Below are 23889 nucleotides of genomic sequence, written 5' to 3'. Positions count from 1 at the left end.
TGGGAAGGGGATGGGAAAGGGGAAGAAGAAGAAAAATAAGAAGAAAAATTTTGGAAAATATTCTAGGTCCAAATGGATTTTACAATCCCAACCCATCCCCAGACATTTCAATGATGACTTATGTACCAGTTTGCCCTAATTAAGAAACACCATCAAGATATTTCAGATGTGACAGAAGCCTTCAGCTTCAAAATACAATAAAAGTGAAATGCTTGAACTGGACCACTAGATTAAGATATTATTAAAAAACCATGAGGGTCAATAAAAACAAAGCAATTTCTTTGTGTAGGTGTAAGGAAAAGCTATTTGAAGTATGTAAGTACTTCCACAACACAGTAATGCTTCTAACTGTTCAACCATACCAGCTATCTGTTCATACGGCAGAAAATCTGTTTCAATTATAGGTCTGAGTTTTGCATCAGAATATACACAGGTATTTCTTCCTCTGTTTTTTTTTGAAATTTGAGAGGTTACAGGTTTGGGGGTTTTTTGTTTGGTTCATTGAGGCTTTTGGGTTTTGTTTATTGTTTTTGTTGTTGCTGGTTGGTTGGTTGGTGTGGGTTTTTTAAAATTTTGGGCACCTAATATTTAAGGAATATGTATACAAATCCACACGAGAGAACTCTAAAGATATCTCAGTTTAAAAGGCATGTTTTTTCTCTTTTTCATACAATCAGCATTCTTTTTTGAAGTCTTGCCTCTCCTGCTCAATGTCACATTCTCCACTACAATTTGCTGTTCAGCTGTGCGGACTTTCGACACCGGTGTGTAGTAAGCACTAAGAATTTCCTGAGTCAGGTTTATTCATCATTACCTGTACAAAGCAGAAGAGGGGGAGAGACAGTGTGAAACAGAGACACACACAGACACAAGGGAAGCTAGGGTTACAAAACAATCTAGAAACCACAACTCAGTAAGCAATAACACAAGAATACACGAAGTCTGTCACCAAGGAGGTGACCATGACCAAAGCTGCCTTAAAGCGCTACACACAAATATTGAAAACTGTGTCATCTTGGATTAGTGAATTTAAGATAACTGCACCTCAAGTGGCCTGCTTCAGTTAGAACAATCCTCTTAGGAAAGAGGAACAGAGATTTTCTCCCAACATTTCTTATTTGAAGAGTATAAGACTTTTGAGACAGAAGCTCATGAAGATCATTCTGTCACTTGTCCTCTATTCACCCCTATTAGCATAGGACTTTTTAATTCAAGTGTCTGAAATGTATAGAATTACTTTTTCTTATCGTTTTTGGATCCTACCACAGATTTGTGAAATAGAGAATTAGAACTGAATCTAATAAAAATAGCCACTTGTTAATCAGCATTTTGCCAGATGAAAGTCAGCTCTTTTTAATAGGATTCACTCAGACAACAGCTTATAATTTATATGCCAACATTTCAGCAAATTTTCATTTAAGTCTCTTAGTACTAGTTTTAAACTATCCTTAAAGCAGAGTAGCAAGCAAAAGAAAATGGTGACACTATAGTAACCATTTTCTTATTATTTTACATTGCCAGTCTTTTGGACACTTGAAAAATGGACTACTGCAGTGCATCTTTCTGAATCTGCCACTAAATCAAGAAATTGTGCCTGAAAAATATTTTTCAGACATTTCTCTGTCACAGTTGTGTCTAACACAGCATGAAAACAACATGGAAACAATTGTTCTTACCTAGCAGTTCTAGATCAGTAGAAAAAAAAAATTGGGAAAACGTAATTTGGATTAGAATTTAAAAAAAACAATCATGTTTTTCTAACTAGCTTTAAGACACCTCCCAAGCATTCACATTAAAAAAGTCATAAAAAGCTGTACCCCTACTTGACCTTGCACTACCAATGCAACACACTTGTAAAAGAATTTAAAAGATGCAGAAAGTACTTATTGGTTAACATGCATTAGAATATTTTTTTGAAAATTGAAATGCATTAAATAGTGATCATTGCATATACTTCTAAAACCAATATATGATGCTTCTGATTACTAGAAAACTAATTAAAATCTTAGATTTCTTCTTTTTCTCCTCTCCAGTGAAGACTTTCACCATTAGAAATCTAAAAATACATAACTGCAGTTAAATTCCTGACATGAGAGAAATGAAAAAAACCCCAAAACCATTCCATTGCTGATGGTGGTCTGTGTGGTTTTTCCTAAGCATGACTCTGAAAGATGGAGCAACATACATCTGCCTTGTAGCCTCTGCTAAGCTGGGCAGGGCTCCAGGGCACAATGAATTATTTTCATGTATTACTGAGACACCAAATGAGATGGATGGTTCATACACATCAAGTTCTTCTGAAAAAAGCTAATTATAGGATAAAGAGCTCCATGAAATTTTCAGAAAAGGAGTGATGGTGCAACCTATTAAAAGTAACATTATAGAAAGCATAATACTGTTTTAGCTAAAAGTTCATTAATTCTTAAGATAAAATTGGTTTTGATTCTGCAAGTTGTGTGCTGGATTTCCTTTCCCCATCTGTGAAACTGTTTTACAGAAATTAAATAATTATATTGTACCTTTTGTAGGCCAATTATTGTTACAGTTGACTGCACGTGCAAATTCTGTTAAATCAGAGTAGTCAGCAAAGTTTGCCACATTTTGTTGCAGGAATAAAAATAACCTTTGTGGAAAACTTTAATTAATTTAGTCAATCAATATACCAAAGCAAAGACATTTTCTGAAGTCTGTGATACTATGATCTGTTAAAAGCATATTAGAACCTATATTATGTATGACCAAGGAAGAACATAAGACCAGCCATAATTGCCAGGATACATTGAGATTACCTTCTTGGTAGGCTCCGTCTGCCATTACCAGATGAAGTATTTTGGCATACAGGTGTTTGTGCTCATTTCCAAGAACAGTCTGAACTACAGTTGAACAAACATCAATATTTTCATCTTCATCTTCAAGTATAGCCTAGTGGAAAGAACAAACCATGTTGCCAAAATGAAAATGGGTATAAAATTAAGTAGTTCAAATCTATTAAATGCAATTCATGGTTAAACCAGAAGATTTTCTCTTTAATCCACTGGTCAGGCATTTTCTCTGATAAGAGTTTAGTATGCCAAAACAGATTAAAAGACTATAGAAAAAACCTTTTACTCTAGTTACACAAAGTAATTAGTTAACTGGCACAGCAAACACTGCTAGGTGCTTGTTTCTTCAAATATTTCCACTTGAGCTTATTCCACAAACCTTTATTTTCTCATAAACTTCAATTAATTTATCAAAGCCTATTTCCTGCTCCAGGTTATATCTCAACTCTTCTAAATGGCTGAAGATACTATCACATTCTTCACATTCGCTGGCAATCTCTCCATCACTATTATCTAGAAAGAAAGAAAACAACAGTAAAACCTCCTCAGTTCTACATTCTTCATGTTGCTTCTAAATCACTAAGACAAATATCCTTTAAAAGCAACCAAACAGGCAAGCTCAGGAGCACTGGATAATGTTGGCAGATGTTCTGACAAAGTGCAAGAAAATAGAAATAGTCTTTTTCTTGAAAAAAGATCCTGAATCCCAAATGGGAAGCATCCAGCTATCCCCATGAAATCCCCACTCTGACAATTAGCCATAGGGATATTCAGCCTGAAGGAAAACATGGTATGGTCTTAAAGCAGAATTTTAGTTAACAAAGTAGGTCAAGTTCCATACCACCACTCTATAAATTTCTGAGATGAAACTCATGAAGGGTTGGTGGCTGTCCCACACAAGGGAAAGGAGTTCCTTAATGAAGCAGCTGTCTTCTAGCAAAAAATGAGGACATGTATGTTACCCATCCATTGCTTTCTGCCCTGAGATGCATCTTGTTCCATGGAGCAAGTCTAAAAATCCCAATACTAATTTAGCTACAGAGTTCCTTGCTCTTTTATAAGTGCATCTCCTTTGTGTAGCAAATTAAGTAGGCCAAGTGGTGCAATAACATACAGGAGAGAAATCAAGATAATTTTGCTTATAGGCTTCAGAAACCTTGAAAATAGGTTTGTAATGGTAAAACGAGATAAATCTAACAAAAAGAATGTTTTAAAAAATACAAAACAGAATTCTTATGTAAAATTCCATTGTAAAATGCAGGAAAAAATACTTTCTTAAATAAGCATTCAAATTTGGAGAGAACTTGTCTCCCATGGAAAAACTTCATACATTTCAGAGTGTATACCAAACCTTTAAATACTATTACCTGGTGGATCACAGACTTCATGAGATAGTACTAGAACTCTACTACTTGCAATTCTTATATATGACTAGTCTAAGGTATAGTCCTGGCAAAATCACATCCTTCATTCAAGTATCAACAGTCAAATCAATAAGAAAGTATCAATAAAATAAAAAGTTGTATGGGTTAAAAACCCATTAGGTTATATCTAATCCTCTATTTAGCATCTAGATCTTGGGCAGATTTTGTCTCAAGTTCTATCTGTTACCCTTTTGAAGGCTGCCCTGCCTTCCTCCCTGCCCCAACAATGAAACTTGAAATTCTTATGGAATATCTAGAAGGTAGGACACTTGTATTAAACTCCAGCACTTACAACAACAGCAGAATTACATACACAGGTAGTGTTGCATGTTATCAGTGTATAACATCAGCATGCCACAAAATTAAAGACATTAACAAAGTTTATTTTACCTTAAAATAATTATTGGAATGTATTATTAGATGTTCAATTTGTTGAAAATTTTCTTCAATAAAAAGTACACAAAAGCTTTGTTTTAGATGAATTACTGATTTTCTGCATCTTTTCATAACTATATTTCTAGCTGCACTTCATTTTCCAGCAAGAGTAAAATACTTCCATTTCCACAAGAATTTAAAATACAGAAATGAGACTCCAGGAAGTTGTGCATAGCTAATGCAAAATGCTAAAAGCGGTAATTAATTTATCTGTCTCACTTCTAGTCTGACTGCATTAATACCTAATTTTGGCTAAGGACGAGGTGAACAATTTCATGTTCCTTCTGATTGCCTGTTAAATTACTTAACTGTAATTTAAGCTGAATCCCAGATACTCCAGTCATGTCAATTGCTATTTCTTTTTCACACTAACAGCCATGAATTATTCAAGACATACAGTGCATTCTGTCTTTGATCTTCCTTGAAGCCAAGTTTTAGACAATTTAGAGAAAAAGGCCCTTACCATCACTACCCCACAAACAGCAAAGTTTTAATTTGCAACATGGAATGTCGCTTAGATGTTGACCTTAACATTCAGAAAGTCTGAATACAATCTGTTTTATTTAAACTTGTGCATAAAAATTATCAATTAGAGCTTTACTTTGTTATAAACTAAATCATTATTAACATGAATAACATTATTAACATGAATAACTAACTTATAAAACAGGTATAACAGAAATTATACCTGACTGCCATTCTTCATTAAGAGCACTTTCACTGCTGGGGTTATTTTCATCTCCTTCATCCAGCTCAGTACCATTTGTTATGCATTCCATGGCATTAGCCTTTAAAGTAGACTCCTCTTCTTCACTCAGTTCCTCACCAGGCTGCTCCCTAAGCAACTGTTCCATTGAATCCCGGAGTTCCTGCAAATCTGTGTCCGTCTCTCCAAACATACTAAAGGAATGTGATATAAAGTTTATATAATTAATACTTTGCAAGACAAACACTGTAGAAAGAGCTCATTTCTTTTGTTAGCAGCAAATTGAAAAGCCAGTCTAGCTGGAGGGAAAAAAAAAAAAGAGGCACACTCCACCCTCCTCCCTCAGCTATTTGTGACCTCAGTCCAATATGACTACAGCACTGACACCTTTGTATCATGCAAAACACAGGGAATAAACAGATATCCCACAGTCTCATAAAAAGATAGTAAGCCCTCAATTCAACTTTATTAGTAAGGTAATTTCAAAATCCTTGTATTTGTGCACTATTATAGAACCCTGGCAAATATAACATTTTCAATTCAGATAAAAATATGTCTGGAGCAAAATATAGATCTAGATCTAAGCAGACTAGATACACCAGACTATCAAAGCTGCGGGGAATAGTCAATTCCAGGGTCAGATTTTGAGGGACTTGAAGAACATTCTAATTAAACAGTGGAGGAGATAAATGAGCAAGATTCCCAGAACATAGAAAGAAAGGAAATATTCAAGAAATTTTTAGTTCTAGAAGAGCAATAGCAATCAACTTTGAGTTGCTTGAGTAAAATGCAAGTTGCAGACACCAGACAGACCTTGGATAGATTTTGGGAAGGAAATTCAGATAGCTATTGTATGCAGTGTACCCCATTAGCTTCTCAATTCTCTGGAACAAGACTTAAAGTAAATGATGATCCAATACAAAATATTTAAAATCTGGGTAAAAACTCCATGCTGGTATAGTGTGTATAACAGTTAGTGTCTAACCAAAAACATTATTGAACTAAGATTCCTGTTAAAACACTTGATAAACTTGATACACTCACATGTCCTCAGAGTCAGAGGGTCCTTCTTTGGCTTGCTCATCTTCTGTATCATCTGTTTCAAGATTATGTTGATGCTGCACATCTGCTACACTGGGAACATCAACTAAAGTTCTGTATAGTTTGTAAAGATCTGGGAGTGAACATGTTCTCAACATCTACAAAAGCAATAGAAAGCTTGGTTGGTAACAATATTAAAGACAGCTTGAGTTTACAAAATACTTTAAAATGAGATTTCACTGTTCTTCAGGCTTCCTGCTTTACAGCCAGAAGCTGTGCTAGTAGATTGGATCCAACAGGAGAAAAATCGCTTGGTTGGCAGAAATGACAAGATATCTTTGCTGCCCTGTTCAGTGATTGTTTATGATGGCAAAGTAGTGATTGTTCTAAAAGACTACACAAAAGGAAGAAAGCAGATGGGCAAGTTAGTAATGTCTTCATGAACTCCCTCAGTAATGTCTCAGAAAAAGAGTGGAATTCCTTCACAAACACCTGGAACATAGAATGTTGAATGGTGAAACCAGAGACTTTCACTGCTGCATGAGGCTTGCTGATATCATGAGCACAGTGCAGTTGAACTACAGGGCAGACATGGCTTGACAAATACAAATACCTGCTTGAAGAGTTGTGCCATCTTTCTGGCCTCATTCAACTTCAATAAGAAAGTAAGAATAATACTATAGAACAAAAAAGTATTTCTTTTTTTGTTATTTAAACTTGCCTTTGGGTCGTTTGCATCAAAAAGTCCTGTAGAAAGTCCAATCAACAATGAATTTTTGCCTTTATTTCTTGCTGGTGATATGGAACGTGAACGAGGTACAAAAGACTCTTCCTGTGAAGACTGAGCTGACAGAACTGGTGAGGCTGTTGGTACAGCTGTGGGCTGTATTACCCTCTGGAATAAGGGTTCAGCTTGCTGAGAGTCACTGGAACAAGTTTCTGATGTGGTAAAAGAAAGTCTGTTACAAATCCAACCAGATTAAAAGCCCAAGATACTTAAGGAAAAGGTAACAGCTGTGAATTTACCTAATTTCTCTTATACAATTAAAGAGAAAAGTAGATAGCACTTTAAAAGTATTAAAATATTTTTGATAATTTTATTAAGTGCAATTACAATGTGAATTTTCACATTTTAACTTTTGGAGAATATACAACCCTCAGCTATAGCCTGCTCTGTTCTCAGGCCTTCTGTTTTCTCATTATTCAGTCCATGTCTGATACTGTGTCATCCATTTTCAACCATTGCTTATCACCTTATACTAGATCTCTTTGAAGCTATCTCAATATAATTTGCCCAAACGGGGGGAAAAGCCTATCTAGTTTGCTTAAGCCACCCTTAACTAGATGCAAGAGTATCACCAATGATACTTTACAGCACTGACAATGTTTTTTCTGAAGTTACCTCCCAGACCTCCAAGAACAAGCAACTCTTCTATGCAATAAAGATAAAATATTGTCATCAGCAGCCACTTAAAACATTGAGCTGCAGCTCAGTATTCATTTGAAATGTGTATAAACAAAGCAACACTTCTATTAAGTAAATAATCAGATCTCATAACATCCTAAATAGTCATGTGAAAAAGCTGTAACATTCAGAAAGTTGACGTTCATCAGTATGGGCCACTGTCCTGTCGACCTATACACAGTGTAGCTTTTCTTGTAACATGGTTTCCTCCAAAGTGACAAACATAATACCCACAATTTGTCTTCCTAATCCAAAAGAAATTTCTTTTTTAGAAGTAAGAACTGAAGAAGCAAATAAAAACTTGCTCATTTGGGGTTAATGAAGCGAGGAGGGGTGACTCAAGCACCCCACACTGCCAAGCCATGGAACATGAGATTGGCACTGACCTGCTGGAGCTTCCTTCTGTGGTTGCACCTCGTTGAGTGCTTCTTTCTCTGAAGCTGCCCCACTCATTCTGTCATGTTGTGCCCTATTATAACACATCACATCATGGGGAAATGCCATGTAAAAAATGGTCATTAATCTATTGAAGTAATCAAGTGCAGTAAAACCAACACAGCAGCAAGCAATGAAGCTTTAGCTAAGTGTAATTTTAACTAACATGTCCAAATAAAACTCAGTTAAGGCTCCGTTGTTTGAACTGGAGAGAGAGGTCAGAAGAGAGTACTTACACATCTTCTTTCTCTTTTACCCACACTTCATTAACAGTGCTAGGGAACTCCTTATTCTCCTTACTCTGGTGCATTTTATCTTCCATTTCTTCCAGCACCTCTGCTTCCAAATCATCAGGCTCTAAAATTAATAGTCATTTACCTCATTAAAAATTAATTCCAATCAAGCAAAAAGATGGGGAAGTATACATTTTAAGATTACACTTAAATCCTTCATCTTAAATAATTTTGCAGAAACAGCAGAAGTTTTGTAATCCCAGAGCTAAAAGTTTTGGTTTTTTTCTGATACCAGAAGTGTGTCTTAAAGCTCCAATGAACCATGTCTTCTAAAAACCTCAGCAACATACCCCTAGAGATCAAAAGGATGCTGATATCATAGCAGAAAAGATTCCAGCACAATTGATGGGGAAAAATAAACCAAAACCCCATCAAATTAACAACAAAAAGTTTGAAGCACTTTGGAATTCTACTTGTTCTCTGAAGTTTTCTATAAGCACACAAAAATGTTTCAGGAAATCTAGTAAATACATTACTGAATCAGATTACAACACAGGCATAGAGAGCACCTGGTCCTACCTAAAATGTGTTGATAAAAAACCTGCACATTAATTACGGGAAGATATAAAAGTATACAAGGTTGTTACTTCATTTATTGCATTCAATAAACAGATTTTAAGTAGAATTACTGATGAAATGAGCTACCATCCAGCACAATAGCGTTGCTCTGCACCAGGGTGGGTCCAGTTCTTCGAGATTCTTCTGGTACAGTTATGACAGACTTTGTAACACCAACTGGTACTGCAGACTGAGTTCCAACAGGAGAAAAAGCCTTCTCTTCCTTCTCCTCTGATAAAGACTGATGATCTCCTTCAAGAAGTTCTGCAGTACCTAACAGAAAATGATTCTATTATGTAAACACTGATTTATGTTTTACTATATTTGGATAATAAACTGCAATGTGGCTAATATGGTAGGTTGGGGATTTTTGTTTCTTTAAAGGAAAACAGAAGAAAAAATTTGCATGCTTTTAGTACAACTATATAAAGAAAAAAGCTAGAAATATTAAAATCCTAATTTCTTATGCTACGTTATCATTAGTACAAGATTATATTGGGAATAAATGTAAGTCCTTTTGCCCTTACAAAGGACTAAGGGCAGGAGTGGACCGGGCAGAAAAAAATAAAATAAAATCAACTGATATGTAAGTCACATGCTGCCAACAAAGTTACAGGAAGCATCTAATGAAATATTCAGATGATGACATCCTTTCAAAAACTAGGATTGTTTCTATTAAAAGGCAAAGTTTAAGACTTTTCAGCAAAATGAAGATCCTTTCCTTTCAGCACACCCTGGTTAATTTCTTACCACTCAAGTGAGTTTGAAATATTTTGGTGTCCTCCAGTATCAGCTTGTGCTTACATTCAGAACTGAGGCAACACCCAGAAGTAGAAAGCAAGAGAAAGTATAAGAATATGCTTCTATTACTTCAAAATCTTTCTCAGTAGATAAACTGTCACTACACTTGCAGTGCAGATAATTACCCACTGTGCTTACCATTTATCTCATCTTGTTCCTCAAGGATGTCAGTTTGCAGCTGCAGCTCTGCTTCTCCTAGGATCCTTAGAACTGAATCAGTTGGGCTTTTGCCCCAGACTTTCCTGTGAGGTTCACCAATATCTAACTTGATTACTTCTCCCAGAGTTTGACCTGTTGGGACACAAACACAAATAGAAAAACTTTCCTAAATTAGAAATTTTTATTCATTTTCTGTATAATAAATAATCAAACAAAAAACATCTACAAAACTTAAAACTAAAAAGGTGACAAAGCCAGAACTCATGTCACCTCACCCTAAATCAGACAGCGTACAGACTTTGCTTATCTAGAGTTTTTCTTCTGCCAATTCCAATCAATAACAGTTATTCAATATCAGTTGACATATGCAACTTAATAGCAGCAGCAGCAGCTCTTTTCAGAAATTCAGACACTCCAAAAGAAAGCAGTATGAGCAATGTTTCATTGGCACGGAATTGTCTTGAACTTTACTTGAAATGGTAAACAAGAAAGTTTCTTGTCTTGCTATCCTTTGACATTTATTTCTGTTCATTCTCCCTCCAAGGAAAACAGGATACAAAGCACCAAAGAAAACTAGAGTAAAAAGTTTCTTGATTCTAGCACTATAAAACTACTATGCAAAGATGCAAGTCTGTCACATTCTCAATGATTATTTCCTTCTAAAATGTGAAACAGACTTTTAGTAAGATATAGTGAAACCAGGAAAAAGAGGTTTCAACCAAAAAAACAGAGAAGGAAAGTGGAAAATCTGGAATAACAATCTCGATTTAAGAAAGGAAACCACTAAGAAAGGCTTAACATAAGTTACAGATCTAAATTGAGAAAAACCCTCAGTTGTTTCTTCACTACTGATAACACAATAACAGGATTTTCAAGTTAAATAAGAATCTTTCATATATTTTAAATACTTTTTTATTAGTTAAGTAACTGTTTGTTGTTGAAATTATGAAATTATTTATTGAATCTCCTGCAGGCTTTTAACTACTCAGCCTGTGCCTCATTCCTTATTTAAGGGAACACATAACCACCCACTTTTTAGAAGTGCATGACCTGTAACTGGTAACAAGATGATAATAATAAAGAGTAGTTGGTTTATAAAAACACACACTACACATGGCAAACTGATTTAGTAATACCATGGTGACAAAAAAACCCCAACAACTTACACTCTGCTCCAGAGAAAGAATCTTCCATTGAAAGCTGAGCTAGAGGAACGACCAACTCAGAGGCCCCAGATTCCCATTTTTTGCGATCTCCCAGAAGTGGCTGGTCACCTTGCTGCTCCTTACCATCTTCAGATCCAACCAATTCAGAGGTATTTTTACTCTCCTTTTTCCCTCTCTCATCTTCTTGAGCTTTAAGATTTTGATTTAATCTTCTCAGAATTTCTCTCTTGTTCTGAAAGGACCAACATATGTATTAAAATAGTGCCTTTCTTGAAAGCATACCTAAATGACGCTATATAATTTGACATACTTGTACTGCAAAATCTGGCTTTTTCAATTCCTCCTCAGACTCCTGGACAGCAGTTATTACATGTTCATCCTTTAAGTCCCCAAAGCATGAAATAGAAAGCAGAAGAACATGTCAGAAAAAAATTTTCTTGAGAATAGTAATAGACATAATAAAACCTTTCCAATGTCAACTGCAGGTAGACTGAAACAGAATGTTTGATTATTCTGTTTTATTCTATCCCAAAGACACAATTTCAAGGGCACCTTCCATCTTTGAACCAATCACTATCTAAAAGTGATGAGCAAGTGAATCACTCAATTTAAACAGACAAATGAGATTTTAGAGAATGAAACATGTAGAGATAAAGCCAGATACAACCTCTACAGCAAGATAACACTGAATTCCTTTGCTACAAATGAGTAATTCTACAAGAGAACCAAAAAAGTGGCAAGCACAGAGTCAAGGATAATTTATGAAGAAAAAACAGAAGGGAAAAGAGACAAATGTAGTGGTATGTAAATAAGCAAACTACATACTGAAGGCAAAATGTAGAATTTATAATCAAGCCTTTGTGTACAAGGCTTGTATTCTCCAACTCAAATTGCTCTAAGTGCTATTTTTTAGTCTCTTATTGTCCTCATTACTGTGAGACAAACTGTCCATGTGGAAAAAATATGCTTTATTAAAAAATACGATTTAGGTATTTGTCCAAAATATGATTTCCTTTTTCCAGCTACCAACTGACATCTTTCAGGGTATAACATTTTATATTTCACACACATTCTTTAGTGTAAGTTTCACTCTATTCCCACAGCTATAGCCCTCAGGGTTGAATACAGTATGAAGTACCACACTACACTGAAATTTACAAAGAGCTTAGGCAAATGTAAAAAAGCTAGCATTCAAATTAACATAGATTGTGTTAAAAATTTAAATTGTACACGGTTACACTCATGAGCTCAGGTTCACAATTGTAACATAAAGCAGTTGAGGTAAACATGTAAGTTTTTACAATATCAGGACCGAGAACATGCAGAATAGAAATTAGGATACTCTTTTAGACAACAATAAGAGACAGCACTAACAGATTCAAGAATCTTAGGCTTTGTCTTCTCTGTAATATTCAGCACTTTCAAGCTCACTGAAAACAATCAATCATTAATATAAAATAGTCCTATCATTCAAAATTTATCTGCTCACTTCCACCAAGTAACCAACTCATTAACTCCTCTCTTCAAGGGGCTGATGAAAATGCTGGAAGTTGATGTCTTGCTCAACTGAACAAAACTGCCCTGATCAAAATGGAAGTTGCCACCTAGGGCTCATCATAAGTTATTTTGCTCAGAACATGAATTTCAGTTTCAGCATACAGGTGTGTTTCAACAGCTTTCAAGCTTTGGTTTCTTTTTATATTTTTTTAAAATTTCTTTTCCCTAATTAGAAGCAACAAACATCCTTAACAATTTTTTTCTAGCTAACCTATACATTTTCTCTAAACATTCTCGTTCCAGTCACTACTTATTGCCTTTCCATTCATTTTACCCTGTTTGCAAAAGTACCTACCACACCCACTTCCTTCAAAGCAGAAGTCATGGAGATGACAGGTACACCAGGCTTCACTGGAAGTTGTGGCTTAGGAAGAGCTGCTCCAGACTCTTGTAGTCCATTCATAGGACTATGTTCTGTAGCTTCCATATGAAAAGGCACATTAGGATTCTTTACCCCTTTTGCAATCAGCTGTATAGATGCAATTAAAAAAAGTTAAATCAAAAATATACTTCAGGACTTTACACATTAAACACAGTATTATCAATTAGGCTCATGTAATCCTTACAAAAGGACAATAATGCCACACATTCATACAAAGGACAACTGCCCACTGCATGCCAGTTTGTCAGCTTCACATCCTGCTTTTTCTACTCACAATATTACTAGTTGGACTTGTTCCATAGCACACACAAGTAAAAGAAAATAAAATAAGTTTTGGTCATTAACAGACAATTAATAAAATAATTGGGGTGATCCTAATGATTCTTAGGTAGGATGTTCAGAAGTCTCCCTGCAAGCATACTTAAGATTAGGCTTCTAATTAGGGAATTCTGACTGACACGGGATTCTCTCCCCAATTTCAGAACTACTTGTCTTGAAAAATCACAGTATAGGATTTTATTTATACAAAGATATGGCCCTACATACTGTGACTGCATATAACAGATTTATTTTCTTACATGTTCTTCCCAGGCTCTTTTCTCTCTTTCATATGCTTCCTTTCTCTTTCGCTCCAACTGCTCCTTCAGAACTGCTGCACGAGCATTTGCTTGAGCCTACAGTAAACAAGCAAAAAAAGATCAACTTGAAATCATCAGCAGCCTATTTCATGGAACATTTTAAGAAGGAATATTCTTGGATTACTCATCTCCTTTTCTCTCACTACTGTATAGACTATGAAAGGAGGACTCCACTGACAAAATCACCACACATGTAGAATAACTGATGATCTATGTTGAAATAATGGCAACTCCTCAAAATTTAATTGCAGTTCTTGATTTGCATGGTTCTATTTTTAATATACATAGTAATCTTAAACAGACTAATGTAAAATTAGAAACTCTACTTAAAATTATCTTTGAAGACAAATGCATTAATCAAAAAATATTAAATATTATGTTTAAATTTTACCAACTTACTCATAAACAAAAAGCTTCACTTGCTGTTTCACCTCAAGTTTTCAGGTTAGGCATAGAGTTAGCTTATTTTTACACTGTACTTTGCAGATGGTGGAGGGAACTTCATGGAATAGATAAGAGCAATAGTTGCTATCTATAGTATTGTGAACTAGTTATTGATTTTAAATCACCACAATTCTAATTAAACACTGTATTTCTATGAAATGTGTTTGTTTTAAATGTAATTCATCACAGGGTTATATAACTCACATTCCAATCCACACATAATCCATGTCAGCCCATTTAAGGATCCTTTATTCTTTAACTAAAAGAAAGGTGTTGTCTAAGGTATATCTCCCTTACCCCTTCAGTCTCAAAATGCTGTTTTAGTTATACCAAATTGCCATTAGGACTACAGCTACCCTAGAGAGAATTCTCAAAGACTGGGATACAGAAGATCCTTGACTAGCAAGGATGTCTGTGTGTTTTAAAATTACCAAGATAAAGCAGCTGAACACAGTTATTTGCTCTATACAGTCAAACTCACCCCATTCCCCTTGTAGTGGACACATGAACAAACTATTGATAGCAAGATGAAATATAAGAAAATTCATGAGATATTAAACATATTTGACAACAGTAACTTCCATCTCCTCCCACTCCATGCTTACCTTCTGTGTTTCTATCTTCTTGCGCTTCAGTTCTGCTTCCTCACTAGAGTCCTGTCCATCAGAACTGGCAGCTTCACTCTGCAAAGTGAAAGTCTTCATGGAATTATCATCAGTGCATGTATTTAAACACTGAGTGATATGAGTGCCTACTCAGAATATTTTAACCGACTATATGACTAACATGGGTCAGTTTCACTAACTCCTTGCTTAAATGCAATGTTTACTTCAACAGAGCTTCGTCTCTGAGATCAGTGGGGGTTTTATTTGTTTGGTTTTTCAGGGAGGATTGGTTTTAAAAGATGTGAAGCTTTAATAAGTCAGGAAAAAAGGAATGTGCCTCTTGTTGCAAGGAAAGTAGCCTACAATGCTGGGCTCTCACCTGCCACCCCTCATCACTGCTCCATGTTCTGCAGGTGAGGATACAAGAAAGGTTTGATGCTCTAGAATTCCAGGGTTTTTTCACAATATATACTGTCTAAAATACATGTCTATATAAAACTGCCTAAAACAAAAGTCTTCACCAAGGGGTAAAAGAACACACCCCACACTCAACTTCCATAAGTATTGAGTATTATTTTTAAACCAACCTTATCTCCACGAAGTTTTGCTCTAATCTGCTGACGTTCATTAAAGTTTTGTAGCCGGATCTGTCTCAGTCTTGCCAAATATTCCTACACAAAGAAATGAAACAAGTTTCAGCTCTATGGAAACTCTCTCCAGTAAGGTTAACTTAAAACATATCAGATACCACAAAGAAATAAAATGAGTGAACCACCCCCCAACATTATTGTTATCACTCCACCAGCATATACTAATCTCCAGAAAAATTCTCATGTAATTAAAATGTATGTTTATCAGTATTAATTATAACCACATTTTACATTACTGAAAGCTAGGAAAGGTTGCATTTATCTCAACAGGATTAGGACATAGCTATACTTATGTGTATCAAATTCAAGAGCCACTCTGAGAAAGACTGATGTAAGCAACTACTATTTTGATTATTTTAAAAACAAATACAATTAAACGCACCCAAACTTTAGCACATTAACAGTAAATTATTTCCTAAAAATTAAAAAAGTCCTTTAATTTTGTTACACAGATGGAACCATGCAGGGAAACTGGGCACAGTTAAGGTCAAAATAGTGCTATTTTTGTGATGAGCAAAGTGGCAAACATGCAGCAAGCATACCTCTTCCTCCTTGTTTCTGGATTTCCTTCCTCTTGCAGAAATGGACCTGCCTCCATAGGTATCTGCCAGGTTTTGCAGTGTACCCTGTTTGCCATTTAATGGTATCAAATTTAAGGTGGCTGGGGCAGTAAAATTATCTGCTTTATCCAATAATGGTTCACTTATAAGAAACCAAATCCATCAAAGATCTGCAGATGTTCTGAAGTTAACCAATAAACCTTTTTCACTTACATGAAACATATGACAGCAGTAACTAAAAATTCTGAGCAGCCAAAGAGAGAAATAAGAGCTCTAAGAATATAGTTGCTGTTTCCCTTCGATTCTGATTTTCTCATAGAAACTTTAGGTTAGAAAACCTAAATTGTGATGGGTATGAGTTTTCTACATCTGGGTTATATTAAAAATGGTAGCACAGGGTTGAGATTTCTGCCATTGCTGAGTTAAAAAGTGGAATCTTTTTACGTTCTTAGATTAAGCTTTTTTAACAATAATGAGTCAAAAATCTAAAAAAGCACTAAAATATACTCATTACACCTAACAAGCTGTGCTAAATGTCTAATACACAGGCAGTATGCAGACTTGGTTCATGTGATGTACTCTGTGACTTGTGACCAAAAGGATTTCAACCTTTAAGAAAGTTCTGTATAGAACAGTAGACTTCATGTTTTCTGCTTGGATGACAATCAATAATGCTTTAATTATTTCACTAATGACATACCACATTTTTTTTTCTGAATAGGTTAAAAATTCCTTGATTTGTTAGTGCAACATACAATAAAGACAGCAAGCACACAAACATATGATTGACCTTCTGCCCCATAAAATGCCTGGGGCTTTGGCCTTCTCAAGCTTGCGTGTAGAGAACCATCAGTAAGTAAATATTCCAGTGAGGTTATTGACTGAATCCAAATATTCTGATTAAATAATCTCTCAGATTGAGAAAAATTAATAGCTCAAGGAAATAGCACACCACTGCACTTCAGTGGTTTAGCAATCAGGGGATCAGAGAACAAATTAAGGAATTTTGAGGAAGAGCAGTTTCTATACATTCATAAGGGCCCCATGAATGCTGGTTTCAGCTTGAGCATTAAGCCATAGAAAATGTAAAATAATATTTTCCATATTCATCTTTTCAGAAAATATTTGGTTTTATTTTTAACTTTTTAATACATGTTCCTGAGCTTTACAAAACCTTACTGGCACTATTGAAGGAATTTCCCTGTTCTTGGTTCTAACATTGAAGTTATTTTAGGTATTTCCATCACTGATGGTGATTTATATCACTGCACTTAAGAAAGAAACTGGAAGCAAGATTTTTGAGAACTGATTTTCTTTGTAGATTGTTTATTTTACTCATCTGCTACATTAAATTTTCAAAGACCAGGACTCATTTTTGCAATGCCACACAGCTACAGTGAAGTAGCAAATTAGGTCAGCAGCTGTCTTAAAAAACAGATGTCTGTAAGTACCATCAACTCAACTACTGAGTCAAATTTAGACTGTCAGTTGAAAATTAAAATTGACAGCAATTATATTTTATAGAAGCTGGGTAAATTAGTGCCAGTCATCAGACAAAAGGCTGACTATTAGTTGATGATTTCTCCTTTCAGATCAACATTGTCCAAACAACAGTCCCATCCCCATATGAGAACAACTGCCAGCTAGTCAAATTAATTTCCTGCACAAATAGAAGGAAGCTGTTGGTAACTTCCACTTTCAATGACAAATCCAGAAATGGACTTGGTACTCTGGCTTCAAGTTATAAGTCTTAAACATCTGGAAGTTACTTTAATTGTTCCATAACCTCCCTGTTTTATTATGGGAACCATCTAAGATTAAAACGTTTAGGCTCATTGAACACATTAGAGAAAACTGAAAAACATTAACATGAATAGTTGGGTATCTTAAATTAACTGATCTCATAAATTCATATCAATGCCAACAAAATCAAGAACAAAATGGAAGCAGTACTGGTACTGCTAACAACTTTCCAAGAGAGAATGGTATTAACAACAACCTGCCCAAGAAGAGGTAGTGACAAGAATTGCTCTTTTTTTTTTTTCAAAATTATTTACTGGTCTTGAATGTTTTAGAAAAACAGAACCATAGTTTTAGAGAGGAAGACTAATTTTACAACATAAATACTAATCTAAGGATACTTTGCCATGAAAGCAGTGAATCAAAGCACCAAAAATTGCTCACTGTAAGTGAAATAATCCCTGACATTAGGACCTGGCTTTAAATCATCATCTGATTATCAGGTATAACTCAGGAGATGCTGCTATGAATCTGCTGTTGGTCTCATCTCACTGCTACTCCCGCACAGTCAGTTCAATTTCAGCAGCTGACAAAGATATTGTCACTGAATTGCATATGAATAGTGTAGAGAAGCACCCAAGAAGTAAAACCCTCCTTGTTATCAAAACACATAGTCATTTCCAATATATGTTTTAAACAAACTTCCTAAAGGAATAGTGAATTTAGAACCATAAGCATAAACATTTTATGATACTATCTTCTACTTAATTTCTGAAGAGTAAAGGTTTTAGAAGATTCAGCATTGACAGATATGGATGAATTCATAATACCTTTTCACTAAGCAGAATGTGTTTCCCTAGCATGCACCACTATGTCTGATCATTAGCTGTATCAATTTAATCAAACTTCATTTTTGGTTCAAGCTACTGTATAACATGAAGTTTAATTTTAACCAAGACTCTAAAGCATAAGCAGAAAAAGAATGTAAAAGAATCTTCTAAAATTGACAATAGCAAGTTAGACACACGCAAACAAAGATAATTTGTTAATAAGCTTGAAGTAATGAGAAATGTACTACATGATTATGTTATGTTTTATCAAAATTAGCAAGAAAATGCAGAAAACTTATCTCCAATTCTCTGTGGTTTTTTCAACACTTAAGGAAAACATTTAGTCAGCATTTCACTTATGATGCTACTTCAAAGACTCACAAAGCATGCTGAAACAGTAATACACACTGGAAGACCAGATTTCATACCATGTGTCCCTGAGCTCGAGCTTTGTTTTCCATGGCTTCTCTCTTTCGTTGCCAGAATTCTTCAACTTGCTTTGCTCTATCTGCAGCTATCCATCCTTTTTGCCTGAGTAATTTCAACACAGCAAGATGAAAGTCTCTGAAATGACACTGTAAACACACCACCCCCACTGTCCTCCCCCCCGCACTTATTCTAACTAGAACACGCAGGGGAAAAAAGTAACTTTATATGAGTAAGACATCTTCAAAAAATGCCTTTCATCAGTCAAAATACAAGTCACACTTGCACAAAATGGAGGAAAATAGGCTTACTAAAAGTAAGAAGAACTACTAAAAAAATAAATCCAAACCACTGTATTGTTGTCCTTCCAGATCCTTGTCATTGAAAGAAAAATGAATGTCAAAACACAGTCTTGGTATGATTGTTTCTGGAAGTGTCTCAGCTTGTTTCATTACTGTTCTGATTTGTGAAAAAGAAGATTCCTTCAAGATTTCCCTTTAGAGATGAGCAAGAACTCATCACACGAGCCAATCAGTAAGGTCAATACTGTGACAGCCTTTCAAGACTGTCCTATATTTGCAGTAAGAGTTTCTGCCACTTAGGGAATTACTACAGTGCTCAGTGTTCTTGCAATTCCTTTTAGAGAATCTTGGGGGACATTTTCTGTTTGTTTTCGAAGGGTCCATGAAGGAATTTTCCTACCCTAGAATTAGCTGTAACAAGATTATTGTTTTTTGACAAGTTTCACCCCTGTCAGGGACCTGCTTGGCAAGACAAGAAGGCTACATTTAGTTTACCATAACTGAGCATCCTGCAACTGTCTGAGTACATTTATAACATCACAGAGAAATCAGATTCTGACAAATTCCTTAGAAGTAGACCCAGAGAAGGTAAGTACTAAAACAAAACTAAAACACTGAGAAATGGTTTAAGATATTCTACAACTGGTAGAATGATGAGGCCTTTCCAAGGTTCCCTGAGCCTTCTTTGACTGAGGACAATTGGGGGTTTGGCAACAGTCAGGAAGAGACTGGAATATGCTGACAGCAATACCCATTAGACTGAGGCACTTAAAGAAAGAATCCTTTTGCAATACAGGAAGCTCTAGTAATTCATAAATAATTATCACACAAATTAAAATACTCTCATTTTATTATTTTGACCCTTCACCCCTCAATCAAAAAGGAAATGAATTTTTTTCCAGATGCTACAATTCGTTATAAGGAAGGCAGAGATAAAACCACTTTCACACAATAAAACAAACACTGCTCTAAAAAGGCACGACAATCCACACAGGTGTTACTGGTAAAGAAACAAACACTCGTCAATCCTTGTGTACACATACTTGATTCACCAAAAGATTTTTACTCTATGTTTTAACTACATATGAACTCAATTGGTGGATATGAAATCTGAGCAAAGCCCTGTCATGCAGCTGAAGTCTGTCACACATCATGAACCTTACAGTGTTGGAGGAGAGGTCTTTCCAAAAACACCCAAGACTGTCCTATTTGTCTCAAACCAAATTCACAGGAACGTCTTATCTCAAAATTTTATAAAAATGGTTTTTCTTACTCCAAAGATGAGCAACTAATTTTCCTAAAACATTTCAACTAGATTTCTTCTGGGCTTCACTTCTACCTGAGACAATTTTTCAAGACTGTTGACACTGAATATATTTAGCTTTACAAAAGTGGTAGTACAATGAAAGACTTCAACTTGAAGATTTCTCAGCTTCTTCAATATGTGCCCTAAAATGACTATCTTTAACAAAGTTCTTGTTATTTAAATTCTTTCTTTGAGCAGAACATCATGATCACTTGCCTTCAGCAGGAAGAATAAGTCCAGGATGGAAATACAGCTGGGCTGGCTATGATAATAAAATTGCTTCTCGGTAACATGAAAATTCTTAATGCATTTAAGATGCTAAGAAACAGCACCTCCATTTACAGCTAACAGTAATCCAGTCTATAAAGAGAAAAAAACCAAATCTCTACCTATTTTGAAACTTCTGAGACAGTGTTTTCATTGAGTGCTTCCAAATTCATGTATTTGAGAAATGCTGAATTGGTTTCTCTTCCCAGTCTGTGTTATTTATAATTTGCAGCACTCTGCTATAGTTTCTCTCCATTTTAAAGCATTTTAAATAGTTTATCCAGGTACAGACAAATATAATCTCATATTTTCAAATGTACGAGTCAAACTGCTTCCTAATCTAGGCAAGAGTTGTGCACTTTGTGCAAAGCACTGAGAATAAATAGAGGAGGAAATACATTTAACTACTGCAGGCAAAAGATGCCTTCCAGTACTAGGTTGTACCAGGTAGAATTTTAATTATCTCACAACAGTCCAACCTACTACAGGGAATATAAAATATACCTCAGACCTTTCAGAACTGTAATATCAATGTTAAGCACGATGTTATTGCTGCAAATTTTAAAATAGCAAAAAACCTATAATTGCAAATACATCTTATATTAGAACATAAAATTGAATTAATTTAATTTACAAGAATAAATGGTTTCTTTGGCCACTTCCTTTTTCTCACATTAGCTTCATTTATTTCTTCCTCCATGGAACACATGATTGGCTCTGCAGAAGTTTAAATAATAAAGGAGAAAATTCGTGCCTCTAGCAAAGTCAGTTAGTAATGTTCACAGTACTAAACTTCCAAGAAAATGGTATTTTCCCATTTCCTAGTCACAGCTGCAGAATTCCTTGGGCAATATTATGAGATCTAAAGGAGAGTAAATAATTTTTGAAGAAGCTATTTAAAAGAGTGAAAATATTAAAAAGAAAATCAGTACTTGCTTACAATCTTTTTATATATAAAAATACCCTATTTACAGTAATTAGACTCAGGTCTTCTAATTCACTATTTGAATACCAAATTAGAGGTTGTACACCATTACAACACCTGGCATTCAGATCTCAATGAAGAAAGCTCCTAGAAGTTTTCCACCAAGAATTCTGGGATCAATCTAGATGCTTTGCAATACTACAGACACTTAGGTGCAGAGAAGGCAGGAAGAATAAGATGATGGGAGAAAGAAGCATCTTGTCAGGTAACACAAAAAGTCAAACCATGAACAAAGCAAAGGAGGAGGCTTATGTTGTTATCTGCAACCACATGAAGCCACCAATTTTGTCTGAAATCTACTTTAGGTACAATTGCTTAGTAAACTACTTTTTCCGTTATTGGAAAAGCCAAGATCTGCATTGGCTCTAAAAGAATTGTGGTCTGTGAGGGTCTAACGCACAAACAGACAGCACAATACCAATGAATCGAAGTGATTCTGAGACATGCTCAACTACTAAATGAAACCAGACACAGAACAAGAATCTAACATGGAGGGACAGATTCACAGATTATCATAGTCCAACCTGTTTGCATTGGCTTGTTTAGACACCTCCTTCAATCTTTTCACTTTTTTCCTAACTGCACCAACATCGGGTAAATGGTGATGACCTGCAGGTCCCTTAGGAACTCCTGGACGTGTTCCAGGTGGAATTCCTCTGTAGATAAATATGCACAGTAACTTTCATTACTTTCATCTAAAGCAGACCACATGCAGCTTCTAATAGAAGGTAGCCATACCTTTCAACAACTCCTCGGTCTTGTAGTTTAGCTCTCAACTTGGCTTCCCTCTCTTCAGCTATTCGGAAGACATTTTCCCTTTGCTGTTGCATCTGGTCAAAAATAGCATGATAGTGTTCATAGCGTCCTCTGGAAGATACAGGAAAAGGACCAACACCACCTCCACCGACATAATATGGTGCCTGGAAACCAAAAGGGGTAGGGTGGAAATCACAAATACTGCTTTTAATAGGCTCTTCCAATTTCTACCGCTCCAGCAAAGTAATAATACTAACATAATCTGCAACAATTATAAATTGGTACTAGTTTTATCCCTGGCATGCTCCTATTTTAACAAATTACAAGATAGATAATTTTTTTTTTAATTATGAGTTCAGAATAAAACACCACTTTAGCTTCCTTTAAAAATAGTACAGTTATACATGAGTCATCTCTCACACAGTTTGGAAGTCACTGAAAATGACTGCATTGAACTGTAAACAGAGACAGATAATATTACATGGCCAAAATCAAAATTTTAGCAAAAAAAAGGGATACATTCCAACTGAAGTAGTAACAAGTGACTTATAACCAAACACACATTTTTTTTCATGAAGCTGGAAACAGTTGAGCAGTTTTAAGTTTGCTGAATGGTACTATGTGCAGATTTATCTGAGAATCCCCATTGCCACCCAGCCTATCACTTTATTTCCATCACTAGACTTGTGATGCTTCTCTACTAAAGCTCAGACCAGGAGAACATCTACCACAAGGCACTGCTCTGTGCAAATTATACCTGTCATTCTCAAAGCATTAGAATTCCTGCAGAAATTTCAAGTGAAAATAATGAAAAAAATAATGTTTCAAGCAGCTGTGTACAGTAATAGCCAAGGATGGATGCAGAAAATGTGAAACTGGCAAAACAAGGTTAAGGTTGTCAGCACATGCATAAAAATGTTTCCTTTATGCCTGGGGGAAGCAGTCAAATAGCCCATGGTAGTAAATCTATGGAATTTGTTTCACCAACAGTGTCAATCTACCTTCCAGAGTGGTCTGAAGTATTTAATATAAATTCAGAAGGTGAGTACAGATGTGACAGGTTTAAGACTGCCTGTTTAGAAGTTCTTGAAGACACTATATCTGACAATGGAATTTATCTCACATTCTGAGTTTCA

The 23889-nt window shown here is 35.4% G+C and overlaps 1 protein-coding gene across 4 annotated transcripts in view; it reads right to left on the bottom strand.

Moving 5' to 3' along the window:
• Positions 1-319: 319 nt before the first annotated feature.
• Positions 320-23889, bottom strand: part of NEK1 (NIMA related kinase 1) — a 42783-nt gene continuing 19213 nt past the window's right edge. For 2 of the 4 annotated variants that reach the window (XR_008484387.1, XR_008484388.1), the window contains exons 15-28: positions 22736-22917; positions 22522-22653; positions 19140-19242; positions 16124-16207; positions 15519-15602; positions 14932-15024; positions 13823-13918; positions 13158-13331; positions 11616-11684; positions 11306-11537; positions 10119-10271; positions 9267-9452; positions 8280-8685; positions 7281-7367 (exon numbers count right to left, since the gene is read on the bottom strand). Coding sequence is in view for 2 of the 4 variants with exons in the window: in XM_054295628.1 (XP_054151603.1) it covers positions 801-814; positions 2790-2922; positions 3202-3335; positions 5370-5581; positions 6432-6586; positions 7150-7367; positions 8280-8362; positions 8565-8685; positions 9267-9452; positions 10119-10271; positions 11306-11537; positions 11616-11684; positions 13158-13331; positions 13823-13918; positions 14932-15009; positions 15519-15602; positions 16124-16207; positions 19140-19242; positions 22522-22653; positions 22736-22917 (2643 nt within the window). In the remaining 2 variants the exon portion in view is untranslated. Of the gene's footprint in view, positions 815-2789; positions 2923-3201; positions 3336-5369; positions 5582-6431; positions 6587-7149; positions 7368-8279; positions 8686-9266; positions 9453-9929; positions 9992-10118; positions 10272-11305; positions 11538-11615; positions 11685-13157; positions 13332-13822; positions 13919-14931; positions 15025-15518; positions 15603-16123; positions 16208-19139; positions 19243-22521; positions 22654-22735; positions 22918-23889 lie in introns of those variants that run through there. The other 2 variants (XM_054295628.1, XM_054295627.1) reach the window with 2 other exon arrangements.

This window comes from Melozone crissalis, unplaced genomic scaffold (genome assembly GCF_028551555.1).
Source record: "Melozone crissalis strain CALT ecotype California unplaced genomic scaffold, PUWL_Pcris_2 ptg000006l_1, whole genome shotgun sequence".
NCBI classification, from domain to species: Eukaryota; Metazoa; Chordata; class Aves; order Passeriformes; family Passerellidae; genus Melozone; species Melozone crissalis.
The sequence above is the reverse complement of the archived record's forward strand: the minus strand, read 5'-3'. Positions and strand labels throughout refer to the sequence as shown.